Source organism: Oncorhynchus mykiss, chromosome 10 (assembly GCF_013265735.2).
Source record: "Oncorhynchus mykiss isolate Arlee chromosome 10, USDA_OmykA_1.1, whole genome shotgun sequence".
NCBI lineage: Eukaryota > Metazoa > Chordata > Actinopteri > Salmoniformes > Salmonidae > Oncorhynchus > Oncorhynchus mykiss.
Genome location: NC_048574.1, coordinates 34,420,606 through 34,436,058, shown reverse-complemented (window position 1 = coordinate 34,436,058; position 15,453 = coordinate 34,420,606). Strand labels below are relative to the sequence as shown.

Below are 15,453 nucleotides of genomic sequence, written 5' to 3'. Positions count from 1 at the left end.
ATGCATCACCCTTCTACCAAATGCTAAGGATCATGCCATTCATTTGTTACTTGGAAAAATGATTTCTATTTTTATGCTGTCTTACTATGCTTTTCTTATGGACAGATTTGGAAACAATGTTACTGCAAGGAGTTTGGTATCTATGAAAACTATTAATTAATTTAGAGGCATGTAGTTGGCGCTATATGAAAGCTTACATATTTCACAACTTGTGGTGGGATGTTTGTGCTTAAGCAGAAATAGTTTCCTCTTTACAGTCCTATGAAGTTACTGTATATTTCTGACTCTGCTCAGAATGTACTGTTCTCAGGTTGTGCCACACAGACTGTTCTCTAGAGTCTGTGGACTGATCAGTGAGTGCCAGACAGGCTGCTTGTGAGTTAATAAGGACTCTGTCCAAGCAAATGACTCAATAGAAAATGTCAAAAACCAAAGTAATTACATTAAACATGTGTTTTTATAACATACTGTTTCCTTTACACATATGTTACTCAGTAACAACAATTTGACAGCCATTTGTGAATGGGTTGGCAAAAGGCAATAAAATAAACAAAAGTAACTGTCTTTCTATTTATTTCTAAGAAAATCGAGATCACAAAAATGTGACGGTTGATACCAAAAATTGTACTATGTTAAAAGTCCAAATCAACCAGAACATGCATATGTTCAAGCATTCAGTTGTAATGTTGTAGTCTATATCCCTAATAAGTATATAGCTAATATATGTACTATAGAAGCCTGTTTGAGAGTTGCGTCTCCCACAGATCATACTCTGCTGCACTCAGGCTATATAGTTCATGATGGATTTGGGGTCAGCTTGTTTACATCACATCAACATTACACAATCTATTTCCTATTACCAATACCTTTCAATGGCAGTCAATGCAAAAACAGTAACATTGATCAATTAGTTGTCTACATATGAAGTAAAACTTCTCATATCAATTTCCAATATGACCTCTTTAAAGCACCACAAATGTTTCAGTAGCAACCTCCTTTGCACTCCTTAGTCCTCTTTGCTCGCAGAACGTTCTGTCATTTCATCAATTTTCTTCTCCATGCTCTGTGCAAATTTCTCTGTCTGCTTCACACAGTAGGATGAAAGGCGTAGCCAATCAGGGAAGAAAATGGACAGAGCAATGTTCTGTGAGATGGCAAAGAGAGACCGAGATATTTACAATCACATAAAATAGTCTAATAGTATATTCTGCATGGCTCATTTTTGGCTAAGGTAACAAAAACGTTATAGAGTAGTTTGTTTTGAATATTTGAGTGGATAAGAGGAGTTCCTACTTGAAGAGCGTGAGAGGCACAGCCGCTGGTGTAGCTAGAGTGACCCACTGTGTTCAGAGCTTCACGGGCAAAAGCACTGGCACTCTTCAACAACAGGTTGGGGGGCAAGTTGTGGGTCATGTTAGTGGACACCATAAAGGGAGCCACACACTAAAGGAGAGGAAATTAAGAAAGCACAAGCGATTGGAAGAAACACAAAGATGCAAGGAAGGATACTGTAACAGGAGTGCAAGTGATACAAAATTCTTACAGTATTTTACCTGAACTGTTATTCCCTGTGACTTGTACTCTGAATTCAGAGATCTGGAAAAATATGTTACAAAAATCTGCCAAGAAAAGAATGGATAACATTGATCCTCTGTAGCTGTTATAGAGCATGTCACTGACAACACCAGGATAGTGGGTTTGATTCCCGGACCATCCGTATGTAAAATGTATGCATGCATGACTGTAAGTCGCTTTGGACAAAAGCATCTGCTGAATGGCATATACAGTTGAAGTCGGACATTTATATACACCTTAGCCAAATACATTTAAACTCAGTTTCACAATTCCTGACATTTAATCATAGTAAAAAATTCACTGTCTTTGGTCAGTTAGGATCACCACTTTAACTTAAGAATGTGAAATGTCAGAATAATAGTAGAGAGATGGATTGAATCAGCTTTTATTTCTTTCATCACATTCCCAGTGGGTCAGAAGTTTGCATACACCCAATTAGTATTTAGTAACTTTGCTTTCAAATTGTTTAACTTGGGTCAAATGTTTCAGGTAGCCTTCCACAAGCTTCCCACAATAAGTTGGGTGAATTTTGGCCCATTCGTCCAGACAGAGCTGGTGCAACTGAGTCAGGTTTGTAGGCATCCTTGCTCAAACACACACTTTTTCAGTTCTGCCCACAAATTTTCTATAGGATGAGGTCAGGGCTTTGTGATGGCCACTCCAATACCTTGACTTTGTTGTCCTCAAGCCACTTTGCCACAACTTCGGAAGACCCATTTGCGACCAAGCTTCAACTTCCTGACTAATGTCTTGAGATGTTGCTTCAATATATCCACATAATTTTCCTCCTCAAGATGCCATCTATTTTGTGAAGGGCACCAGTTCCTCCTGCAGCAAAGCACCCCCACAACATGATGCTGCCACCCCCGTACTTCACGTTTGGGATGGTGTTCTTTGGCTTGCAAGCATCCCCCTTTTTCCTCCAAACATAACAATGGTCATTATGGCTAAACAGTTCTATTTTTGTTTCATCAGACCAGAGGACATTTCTCCAAAAAGTACAATCTTTGTCCCCATGTCCAGTTGCAAACCGTAGTATGGCTTTTTTATGGCGGTTTTTGGAGTAGTGGCTTCTTCCTTGCTTAGCGGCCTTTCAGGTTATGTCGATATAGGACTCGTTTTACTGTGGATATATATTTTTTTGTACCTGCTTCCTCCAGCATCTTCACAAGGTCCTTTGCTGTTGTTCTGGGATTGATTTGCACTTTTCGCACCAAAGTAGGTTCATCTCTAGGAGACAGAACACGTCTCCTTCCTGAGCGGTATGACGGCTGCGTGGTCCCATGGTGTTTATACTTGCGTACTATTGTTTGTACAGATGAACGTGGTACCTTCAGGCGTTTGGAAATTGCTCCCAAGGATGAACCAGACTTGTGGAGGTCTACAATTTATTTTCTGAGGTCTTGGCTGATTTCTTTTGATTTTCCCACGATGTCAAGCAAAGAGGCACTGAGTTTGAAGGTAGGCCTTGAAATACATCCACAGGTACACCTCCAATTGACTCAAATTATGTTAATTAGCCTATCAGAAGCTTCTAAAGCCATGACATCATTTTCTGGAATTTTCCAAGCTGTTTAAAGGCACAGTCAACTTAGTGTATGTAAACTTCTGACCCACTGGAATTGTGATACAGTGAATTATAAGTAAAATAATTAATAATAACAATTAATAATTAATAATTAACAAGAAATTTGTGGAGTGGTTGAAAAACAAGTTTTAATGACTCCAACCTAAGTGTATGTAAACTTCTGACCCACTGGAATTGTGATGCAGTGAATTATAAGTGAAATAATTAAAAAATAACAATTAATAATGACTCCAACCTAAGTGTATGTAAACTTCCGACTTCAACTGTATATACACTGAACAAAAATATAATCGCAACATGTAAGGTGTTGGTCCCATGGTTCATGAGCTGAAATAAAAGATCACAGACATTTTCCATATGCACAAAATGCTTATTACTCTCAAATTCTGTGCACAAATTAGTTTACATCCCTGTTAGTGAGCATTTCTCCTTTGCCAAGATTGTCCATCCACCTGACAGGTGTGGCATATCAGGAAGCTAATTAAACAGCATGCTCATTACACAGGTGCACCTTGTGCCTGGGCCAATAAAAGGCCACTCTAAAATGTGCAGTTTTGTCACACAACACAATGCCACAGATGTCTCAAGTTTTGAGGAAGTGTGCAATTGGCATGCTAACTGCAGAAATGTCCACCAAAGCTGTTGCCAGAGAATTGAATGTTAATTTCCATGAGAGGAATTACGTATTCACCTGATTTGTTTGATTTTAATAGTTAACAATATATACTTAACAACAGTAAGACATTTCTGTCCTACTAATGCTATGTTTTTATGGTTACTCTAGCTTCCTGCAGCTAGTCTGGGTGTCGAGGACATGGGTTTTACTAGAGATAGCTTGAGCTGACAATTGATTGGTGATGAAAACTAAACAGCCACATTCCATTCTATGATTAGTGGTGCATGTGAGACATATGTCTCTGGGCTGACAGCCTGCATTCCATAGATAAGATGTGGTGTGTGTGACTTGAGATAGAGATAACTTGGAGGAGTAGAACAAATATCAGGTGCAGATAACCAGATGAACCCAAGATGTCTTATGGTGCCCCCAATCTGCATGGGAGGTGTGGAACCAGCATTCTTAGTGTCAGCTATAACCAGCATTCTTAGTGTCAGCTATAACCAGCATTTTTAGTGTCAGCTATAACCAGCATTCTTAGTGTCAGCTATAACCAGCATTCTTAGTGTCAGCTATAACCAGCATTCTTAGTGTCAGCTATAACCAGCATTCTTAGTGTCAGCTATAACCAGCATTCTTAGTGTCAGCTATAACAAGCATTCTTAGTGTCAGCTATAACCAGCATTCTTAGTGTCAGCTATAACCAGCATTCTTAGTGTCAGCTATATAAGAAACAGCATTTTTTGTAAAGGTTAGACTCTCAGTCCAACACTCAAGGTGTTGGGTCGACCAGCCTCATTATTGCAATAATTAATCGATATTGAATAAAGATGATTGTTTGAAAAACTGACAAAGTCTCTCTCACTTGATTAGAATATTCCACAACATTTCTCTACCATAAGCCGCCTCAAAAGTCGATCTAGAGAATTTTGCAGTATGTCCAACCGGCCTCACAACCGCAGACCACGTGTAACCACGCCAGTCCAGGACCTCCACATTCAGTTTCTTCACTTGCGTGATCGTTGGAGGGGGGAGGGGGTTTTAATTAAGGAGTATTTCTGTCTGTAATAAAGTCCTTTTGTGGGGAAAAACTCATTCTGACTGGCTCCCCAGTGGGTAGGCTTATGCCCTCCCAGGCCCACCGATGGCTGCACCCCTGCCAAGTCATGTGAAATTCATAGATTAGGGCCTAATGAATTTATTTAAATTTACTGATATCCTTATATGAACTGTAACTCTGTAAAAGTGTTGCATGTAGCGTTTATATTTTTGTTCAGTGTATGTACATGAGGTTGAGCGTGTATGTGTGTGATACATTGTGTATGCTTGAGTGAGAGAAAGTTAAGTGAAAGGGAGTGGCACCTTGGTGGCGGAGTAGAGAGACAGCATGGGTTGTGGTTGAGCACCTGCCTCTGAAGACATGTTGATGATCAGACCGTTCCCTCTGGGAAAGACAGGACAGGTAAATAAAGGGACAATTCCATAGATTGAAATCATTAATAAGATTCACGTTTCATTGATATCACCATGATGCATATGTACCTTGCAACCATGCGTGGGAGAACCAGTCTGGTCATCTGAGGAATGATAACACCATCAGTACCATCACCAACATCTCCATAATCACTAGAATCCTCTTTCACCCCCATCACCATCATCATCTGCATCATGATCATCATGTTCAACAACACCAACGTTAATCTCCTAAATGTTAGCATTATATTTTTTACATAATGACCAAATATTAAAAGCTATGACTTTGTATGAGCCATACACTAGTTTAGAAACATAAACCAAGACATGGACCATGTGTCACGTCCTGACCATAGAGAGTCCTTATTTTCTATGGTGGAGTAGGTCAGGGCGTGACTGGGGGGTTAGTCTAGGTTATTGTTTCTATGTGCGGTTCTAGTTTAGTTTTTCTATGTTGGTGATTTTGTATGATTCCCAATTAGAGGCAGCTGGTAATCGTTGTCTCTAATTGGGGATCATATTTAGGTAGCCTTTTTTCCACCTGTGGGTTGTGGGATATTGTTTATGGGTAGTTTTATGTCAGCACTCCATTTTCGTCACGTTTCGTTATTAGTTTATAGTTTATTGTTTTTGCTAAGTTTCACTATTAATAAATTATGTGGAACTCAACATTCGCTGCGCCTTGGTCCGTTTCTACAAACGATCGTGTCAGATTATCCCACCACACCAGGACAAAGCAGCGTGCTACAATGGGGAAAATAAGTTGGACCTGGGAGGAAATAATGGAAGGACTGGAGATCCTTCCTTGGCAGGAGTCACAGAGGACGCAAGGAGAGAAGGGAGAACAGCGACGAGGCTGGGATTCTCGGCCACAAGGAAAGGCCAAAAAGACCTTTTTTTTGGGGGGTGGCACATGGGGTGGTGGGCGGAGCCGAGGTGTGAACCAGTGACAACATGGGAGGAGGTAGAGAGGTGGTAGGTCGACCCAGGGAGAGTGCCAGAGCCCGCCTGGGAGTCAATGGAACAATGCGAGGAGGCATACCAGAGAATGGAGTTGGCGAGGAGTATGCAGCAACGCAGGCGTTTGGAGGAGCGTGTTACCAGTCTGGTGCAATCTGTGCCAGGCCCACGCATCAGGCCTCCAGTGCGCCTCCCCAGTCCGGTACGTCCTGTGCCTGCTCCTCGCACTCGCCCAGATGTATGCCTCCATAGCCCAGTACGTCCTGTGCTAGCTCCTTGCACTCGCCATGCGAAGTGTGTCATCGTTCCGGTACAATTTGTGCCGGCTCTACGCGCCAGGTCTCCAGTGTGCCTCCACAGCCCAGTGCGTCCTGTTCCTACTTCCCGCACTCGCCCTGAAGTGTGTGTCACCAGTCCGGTGCCACCTGTACCGGCCCCAAGCATTAGGCCTCCAGTGCGCCTCCCCAGTCCGCTCCATGGCAGGAGCCTTCCTCGTCATCTAGGACCAGTCCAGGCACAGTGTTCAGCCTGGGTCCATGGCTGGATCCGCAGGATGAGCGGGTTCTTTAGCCCGCACCAGAGCCGCCACCAATGCTGGCGGATCCGTGGGATGAGCGAGTTCTTCGTACCGCACCAGAGCCGCCTCCAATGCTGGCAGATCCGCGGGATGAGAGGGTTCTTCGTCCTGTACCAGAGCCGACACTAGACACCCCCCTAACTCTCCCTTTTGGTTTCAGGTTTTGCGGCCATAGTCCGCACCTTTGGGGGGGGGGGGGGGGGGGGGGGGGTACTGTCACGTCCTGACCATAGAGAGTCCTTATTTTCTATGGTGGAGTAGGTCAGGGTTTGACTGGGGGGTTAGTCTAGGTTATTATTTCCATGTGGGGTTCTAGTTTTGTTTTAGCGGAAGCTGGTAATCATTGTCTGTAATTGGGGATCATATTTAGGAAGCCTTTTTTCCACCTGTGGGTTGTGGGATATTGATTATGGGTAGTTGTATGTCAGCACTCCGTTGTCGTCACATTTCGTTATTAGTTTATTGTTTATTGCTTTTGCTAAGTTTCACTATTAATAAATTCAACTCAACATTCGTTGCGCCTTGGTCCGTTTCTACAAACGATCGTGTCACCATGCATAGAACTTCTATAAGAGTCTATAAGTCCTGACAGATCATCTCACCTGGGTGACAGAGAGGATGTTACAGTTGATCACCTGGGTGGTTCTCTGTGTTAGGGAGGAATGAAAACACAAATGAACTCAACTATTAACTGAAGCTATAAATCCAACCATAGTACATTATTACCTTGTTAGAATCAAAATGGCACACAAAACATGATATATACAGTTGCAGTCGGAAGCTTACATACACCTTAGCCAAAAACATTTAAACTCAGTTTTCCTAACATTTATTCCAAGTAAAAATTCCGTCTTAGATCAGTCTGGATCACCACTTTATTTTAAGAATGTGAAATGTCAGAATAATAGTAGAGAATTATTTATTTAAGCTTTTATTTCTTTCATCACATTCTCTAGTGGGTCAGAAGTTGACATACTCAATTGGTATTTGGTAGCATTGCCTTTAAATTGTTTAACTTGGGTCAAAGGTTTCAGGTAGCCTTCCACAAGCTTCCCACATAAGTTGGGTGAATTTTAGCCTATTCCTCCTGACAGAGCTGGTGTAACTGAGTCAGGTTTATAGGCCTCCTTGCTCGCACACACTTTCAGGTCTGCCCACAAATTTTAGGATGGAGGTCAGGGCTTTGTGATGGCCATTCCAATACCTTTACTTTGTTGTCCTTAAGCCATTTTGTCACAACTTCGGAAGTATGCTTGGCGTCATTGTCCATTTGGAAGACCCATTTGCGACCAAGCTTTAACTTCCTGACTGATGTCTTGAGATGTTGCTTCAATATATCCACATAATTTTCCTACTCATGATGCCATCTATTTTGTGAAGTGCACCAGTCCCTCCTGCAGCAAAGCACCCCCAACATGATGCTGCCACCACCGTGCTTCACGGTTGGGATGGTGATCTTCGGCTTGCAAGCATCCCTCCTTTTTCCTCCAAACATAACAACGGTCATTATGGCCAAACAGTTCTGTTTTTTTTCCATCAGACCAGAGGACATTTCTCCAAAAAGTGCAATCTTTGTCCCCATGTGCAGTTGCAAACCGTAGTCTGGCTTTTTTATGACGGTTTTGGAGCAGTGGTTTCTTCCTTGCTGAGCGGCCTTTCAGGTTATGTAGATATAGGACTCGTTTTATTGTGGATATAGATACTTTTGTACCTGTTTCCTCCAGCATCTTCACAAGGTCCTTTGCTGCTGTTCTAGAATTGATTTGCACTTTTTGCACCAAAGTACGTTCATCTCTAGGAGACAGAACGCATCTCCTTCCTGAGCGGTATGACAGCTGCATGGTCCCATGGTGTTTATACTTGCATACTATTGTTTGTACAGATGAACGTGGTACCTTCAGGCATTTGGAAATTGCTCCCAAAGATGAACCAGACTTGTGGAGATCTACATTTTTTTTTATGAGGTCTTGGCTGATTTATTTTCATTTCCCATGATGTCAAGCAAAGAGGCACTGAATTTGAAGGTAGGCCTTGAAATACATCCACAGGTACACCTCCAATTGACTCAAATTATGTCAATTAGCCTATCAGAAGCTTCTAAAGCCATGACATAATTTTCTGGAATTTTGCAAGCTGTTGAAAGGTACAGTCAACTTAGTGTATGTAAACTTCTGACCCACTGGAATTGTGATACAGTGAATTATAAGTGAAATAATCTGTAGGTAAACAATTTTTGGAAAGTTTACTTGCGTCCTGCACAAAGCAGATCTCCTAACCGACTTGCCAAAACTATAGTTTGTTAACAAGAAATTTGTGGAGTGGTTGAAAAGCAAGTTTTAATGACTCCAACCCAAGTGTATGTAAACTTCCGACTTCAACTGTATACATAGACCATTATTGTGAGTGGGGGTGTGTGTGAATCCTACCTGCTCAGGGTTGGGAATGTCCAGGAAATGTACCAACTTGTCAGAATAGTTCATGCCTACATTGTTAACTGTAAATGAGGAGTGTCAGAATATATTTCTATGTAATTGAGTATTAGATTTCACTACTAACATCCATTGAAAGAGAGAAAAGCTACAGTGCCTTGAGAAAGTATTCACACCCCTTGATTTTTCCCACATTTTGTTGTGTTACAGCCTGAATTTAAAATGGATTAAATTGAGATGCATTGTCACTGGCCTACACATAATACCCCATAACGTCAAAGTGGAATTAGGTTTTTAGAAATGTTTACAAATTGATTAAAAATGAAAATCTGAAATGTCTCAAGTCAATAAGTATTCAACCCCTTTGTAATGACACGTCTAAATAAGTTCAGGAGTAAGAATGTGCTTAACAAGTCATAATAAATTGCACGGGCTCTGTGTGAAATAATAGTGTTTAACATGATTTTGAATGACTACCTCATCCCTATACCCCACAAATACAATTATCTGTAATGTCCCTCAGTTGAGCAGTGAATTTAAAACAACAGATTCAACCACAAAGACCAGGGAGCTTTTCATAAGACTCGCAAAGAAGGGCACCTATTGGTAGATGGGTGATATTTAAACAAAAAAAGCAGGCACTGAATATCCCTTAGAGGATGGGGAAGTTATTAATTACACTTTGGATGGTGTATCAATACACCCAGTCACTACAGAGATACAGGCGTCCTTCCTAACTCCATTGCTGGAGACAAAGGAAACAGCTCAGAGATTTCACTATGAGGCCAATGGTGACTTTAAAACAGTTACAGAGTTTAAGGAGCTGTGATAGGAGAAAACTGAGGATGGATCAAAAACATTGTACTTTTTCCACAATACTAACCTAAATGAGAGTGAAAAGAAGGAAGCCTGTACAGAATAAGAATATTCCAAAGCATGCATCCTGTTTGCAATAAGGCACTAAAATAAAACTGCAAAACCAGTGGCAAAGAAATGAACTTTTTGTCCTGAATACAAAGTGTTGTTTGGGGTAAATCCAACATAACACATCACTCAGTACCACTATTCATATTTTCAAGCATCATGGTGGCTGCATCATGTTATGGGTATGCTTATCATTGGCAAACCTGGTTCAGTCTGCTTTCCAACAGACACTGGGAGACAGATTCACCTTTCAGCAGGACAATAACCTCAAACACAAGGACAAATATACACTAGAGTTGTTTACCAAGATGACATTGAATATTCCTGAGTGGCCTAGTTACGGTTTTGACTTAAATCAGCTTGAAAATCTATGGCAAGACTTGAAAATGTCTGTCTAGCAATAATCAACAATCAACTTGACAGAGCTTGAAGAATTTAAAAAATAATAATGTGCAAATATTTTACATTCCAGGTGTGCAAAGCTCTTAGAGACTTTACCCAGAAAAAGTAACTGTTATAATCACTGCCAATGGTGATTCTAACATGTATTGACTCAGGGGTGTGAATACTTATGTAAATGAGATATTTCTGTATTTTATTTTCAATACATTTGCAAACATGTCTAAAAACATGTTTTCACTTTGTCATAATGGGGTATTGTGTTTTTTCAAATCAATTTTGAATTCAGGCTGTAACACAACAAAATGTGGGGGTATGAATACTTTCTGAAGGCACTGTATGTTGACGGTAATAAGAGCACAATCTACATTTAATTGCAGACTAGCTTTAGTTCCTTTTTCATTTCCTGATTGTCGTCCCCTTTTTGACTCCTTGTTCTCTTCCTCCTATATATCATTGCCATAGGTTCCCTACCCAGGATGCCTATGTCCAGGTCCCGTAGTGCCTCAGCTATAGCAGGGTAGATGTCATGGCCCTCTGTGAAGTCTGTCTGGATGATCTGAGTCTGGCGTCCATGTTGGCTCTCTGGAACAAACATATTGACGTACAATTTCATATAATGGGACAATTACATTTGCATATTGATCTTTTGTACCTCAACTCTTCATTTAGTTATGTTTTTCCATCTCAGCCCTTCACTCACCAATCTCCTTGGCGACAATGTGGAGTTTATCTTTTGACCGGCTGACCAGTACAATGTCCAGACCTCTTCTGGCCAACTGTAGTGTCCAGGAAGAAAGGCAACTGTTACGTGAGTAAACACTCATTTTACAAAGCACTTGAATTACATGCTTATGCATGCTTCAATCTCGTCTGTACACAGGCGAGAATCAGTAAAGACTCACCTCATTTGCGTAAGCTTTGCCAATCCCTGAGGTAGCCCCTGTGACAACTGTAGAAAGGAGATCATGGTCAGAATGAGTTAGTCCGCAGACTTCCATAATTACATATTACTACTATTGTTGTGTCTCCTCATCCTCTGCAGTGAGAGGTCTCTGAGAGAGGTCAGGTCGGACATTGGGTATGACTGCAGGATGGAGGAATATTTAAGGATCTCTCTCTCTTCCTTTCTTTCACAATGCTGGCAGGAATGCTGCAATCCTGGTCTGCTCGGTGGAAGCATACTATCCTTTGTCATCAGATACTTGTAAAATTGTTTTATAGTGGCCTTTGTCAAGCACTGGCAACAACTTTTCTTCAACTGCTGCCAAAAATTAAAAAAGATGTGCTGCAATAACCAACAGGAAAGTTAAGTTTCCAAATGAGACTGAAGTGGACCATTGCCCACACAAATCCTGTTCCACCTAACAGCAGATATCATCTTGTGCACAGGGCAAAATAGTGAGCTGTAAATTGGAATGTGACCTGCCTCTCTCAGTCTTCCATTGAACAGGGCTAGGGTAATGTGCACAGGGGAAACATGATACACTCCGGGTGGGTTGCACCAACATGGTTTAAATTAATCTAGGTTTTGTTTTTTGTATTATTTATTATTGTCATTACTTAACGTTAATGACCCATTTATTATTTGTCCGCTAGCCGCCTATTGTCGGAGCTGATGGAGGAATTTAGTAACATACTGGAGGATACAAAGACAGACAACACGACTGTCAAAAAGAAGGAAGACGCCTGGGCCATTTTATGCGACAAATGTAATGGATCGGCACGGATTAAAGAGAAGAGGGACCCAAATTGGATGAAAGCGTGCTGGAAAACAATTAAAGGCGAAAGCCAAAAAGGATGCGGCAGAGGAGAGGCGGGGGCTATTTCAGACCGGAGGGGGGCCTCCGTCCAATGGAATTGATCCTCCCAGAAGATATGCGAGATGATTCCTCAGCAGTTTGCCCCTCTCCATAACCCCTATGATGACGACGGACAACTTGACCCACCAATATTTAGTAAGCATAAATAACTGTTAAATATCAATGCCTATAATGCATGTTAAAACTAACGTTTACACTACTTCACTAAAATGTTACCGTTGTCAGGCCCGTTACAGCATGTTGCGTAACATCATCATTCGTACCAAGGCTGGGCATATCATAAACCCCAATTCAATTGTTGTACAAAATGGGCACGTAAATAGCCCACTGATGAGTTAATTATCAGAAAACTCAACAGGTCTCTAATTATTCTCTGAGGAACTCGTTTTGGTCTCTCCGCAGTAGATATGCTGTCATTTAATCAGTTAAACCACCTCAAGTGGCAGTTTAGAATTAATCTCCAATCTAAATGTATATAATTTTTAAAAATTCATTTAGCAACAGGCTTACAATTCATCTAGGTTTAAAGTGAAAACTAAACGTAGATTAGAGGAATGATGTTATTTAACTAGGATTCATTTAAAACTAGGTTTAACATTTGGTGCAACAATATTAATAGATACACTTTTATTTAACCCAGTTTAAGAGTTAATACATGTTGGTTTAACCCACCCTCAGTCTACTGTAGTAATTTGTTTTTTATATTGTAGAGAATGTCTAAAGAATCATGTAAAATAGCCATCACTATGACTAAAAAGAGAATGCATTTATTTTCATAAATAAACAAATATCAGTCTACTGTAAAAATAGCTTCCTTTACATAGCATGTAGCCTGCCTTACCTGCCCATTGTCCATATGCCTTTAAATCAGTTTGCCAAACCTTTGACAGCACATACACTCTGAATCCACACCAGCAAATCCAGGACCATTTGAGCATGTAATACAGCACTGTGAAGCCACCTATGAACACCAGTCCCCTCACAAGCATCGAGTCTGATACAGTATCCATGTCTGGGCAAATTTCACTCACACTTCAGCAGACAGTTCTTCAAAAATATGAACTTTGGCTGGTTTTAAATTAGAAATAAACATGGTTACTTAGACATAAAACGTGCAACGCTCCGCCCAAGAATCTTGATCTAATCGGCGCATTGGTCAGGAATATTTCCTGGTGCGTCATCTCAGCAAATCAATAGGCAAAAGCAGTATGACGCTTTTCCGCACCGTAAAGTGACTCAAGTAAGAATGAAGGTCACCCAGTAAACTATTACTTCAGTCTAAAAGTTTAAAAACACTTAGTTTTAAATATACTTAAGTATCAAAAGTAAAATGTAACTGCAAAAATATACTTAAGTATTAAAAGTAAAAGTATAAATAATTACAAATTCCTTATTTTAAGTAAACCAAACGATTTTCTTGTTTTCTTGACTTTATAGATAGCCAGGGACACACTCCAACAATCAGACAAGAAATGTATGTTACCAATTGAACAACATCTACTGCAGGATAAATCAGGATAAATCACTGTTAAAGTTTACATAGCTGGCCATATATATTGATGTTAAAATGTACTTTATGGGTTGGTTATGTGGCTTCTTCTAACCCATCGCTTTCTACTACACATACGATTAAATTTTATCTTTACATTAAAAACCTAAGTCTATCAGAATTCCAGTCATTCCAATAAATGTTATACCCCTTGACCTTCAAGAATAGGACTTGGAAATATGGAAGTATAGATTAGCCAAATTGTTTTACCTGAGCATGACCCCAAAACGAAGGACTTATTAGCTAGCCCTACTCTGTTGTTTATGATTCTGTTGTCATGGAGGACTGATTGGGCTTATTGATTGATTCGAGTTGAAAAATAAGTGCTATGGGTGTGTAAAGCTTTCGTCAATGCAAAGGGTGGCTACTTTGAAGAATCTAAAATATATTTTGATTTGTTTAACACTTTTTTGGTTACTACATGATTCCGTATGTGTTATTTCATAGTTTACAATGTAGAAAATTGTAAAAAATAAAGAAAAGCCCTTGAATGAGTAGGTGTTCTAAAACTTTTGACCGGTAATGTATATATAATTTATAAATCCCCCCCAAAAATGTAGCAATTACAGATTGCCAGTTTAAGTTTATCAAAAGTGTGCAAGTTTGAGAATATGTCCATTAGGCCTATGGATATTTTTGTTATCAGCATGAATTAGGTTGAGCAATAAAAGCCCCGTTTTTATTCCATAGGCTTGGATCCGCACTATGCAGCTCTTGCAAGATCGCATTTTTCACTGGCTGTCCACTGGTTTCAAAAACAATGATTCATTGGCAGCTTAAACTTCTTGAATTCAACCATTATTGGGTTTAAATACACATTTAGATTTGTGAAGAACCATCCACAACAACCACACTCCGTAAGGCGCAAATAGCTAAATGAGAGAGCAGCAGTGTGATTCGCATCAATGCGCTAACGTTATGTCATGTTCAAAAAGTTCACAATTTGGCATTGCAGTCTTATCAATACAGTGTAACAAGCAATCAGTTATCTGTAAGTTGCGTGGCTCCATTGTAGAGGCTGTGCTTGTTATGTACTTTGTATCACTTGCTTGTCCTATGCAGATAAATTACCAAACGCTATACTGGCAGATTAACTCGTTGTGTGTGGTGATGTTTAAAAACAACATGTTTATGTTATGCTTATAGATAAGCTAAAAATGTGCGTGAGTAAGTGTTCATTATCATAATTGAGAGTGTGACGTCTCTCCTCTGCTGCTCAGTAATGTACATTCCCTGTGATAGCTTTAGGGTTTGTTCACTGTACAAACTGTGTGCTTCCCCTCCATGCAATCTACATAGTTTTATAATAACCTCCACAATCTTTGGTTTATGATAAGGTAATACACTTGTAGGCCTACTAATATCATTGAGATGTTTCATCTTTTAAAAACATGGATACCCTCTGCCCCCTGCAAAAGGTTGACATGAAACATTTGTTAAGGACTATATTTGAAAAAAGAACGTTTGCACTCGGGTAAAGGTTAATGAAGAAGAATGAATAGGGAAAGGCTATTCTTCAAGTTTTGACAATGCTTCTACT

At 40.2% G+C, this 15,453-nt stretch overlaps 1 protein-coding gene across 3 annotated transcripts; it reads right to left on the bottom strand.

Moving 5' to 3' along the window:
- Positions 1–438: 438 nt before the first annotated feature.
- On the bottom strand, positions 439–13,521 carry hsd20b2 (hydroxysteroid (20-beta) dehydrogenase 2). 3 transcript variants are annotated; one of them, XM_021618165.2, is made up of 11 exons: positions 13,206–13,521; positions 11,447–11,493; positions 11,245–11,320; positions 11,016–11,126; positions 9,216–9,283; positions 7,392–7,436; positions 5,322–5,356; positions 5,142–5,223; positions 1,554–1,619; positions 1,294–1,443; positions 439–1,144 (listed from the first exon to the last, which is right to left on the bottom strand). In XM_021618165.2, exons 1-11 carry the CDS (start codon positions 13,372–13,374, stop codon positions 1,007–1,009), a joined length of 987 nt encoding a protein of 328 aa, XP_021473840.1. In that variant the 5' UTR covers positions 13,375–13,521; the 3' UTR covers positions 439–1,006. The 3 variants fall into 3 exon arrangements, with proteins under 3 accessions (XP_021473840.1, XP_021473841.1, XP_036846002.1); XM_021618166.2 differs by having other exon boundaries at positions 439–1,081; XM_036990107.1 differs by lacking the exon at positions 1,554–1,619.
- Between the last annotated feature and the right edge of the window lie 1,932 nt (positions 13,522–15,453).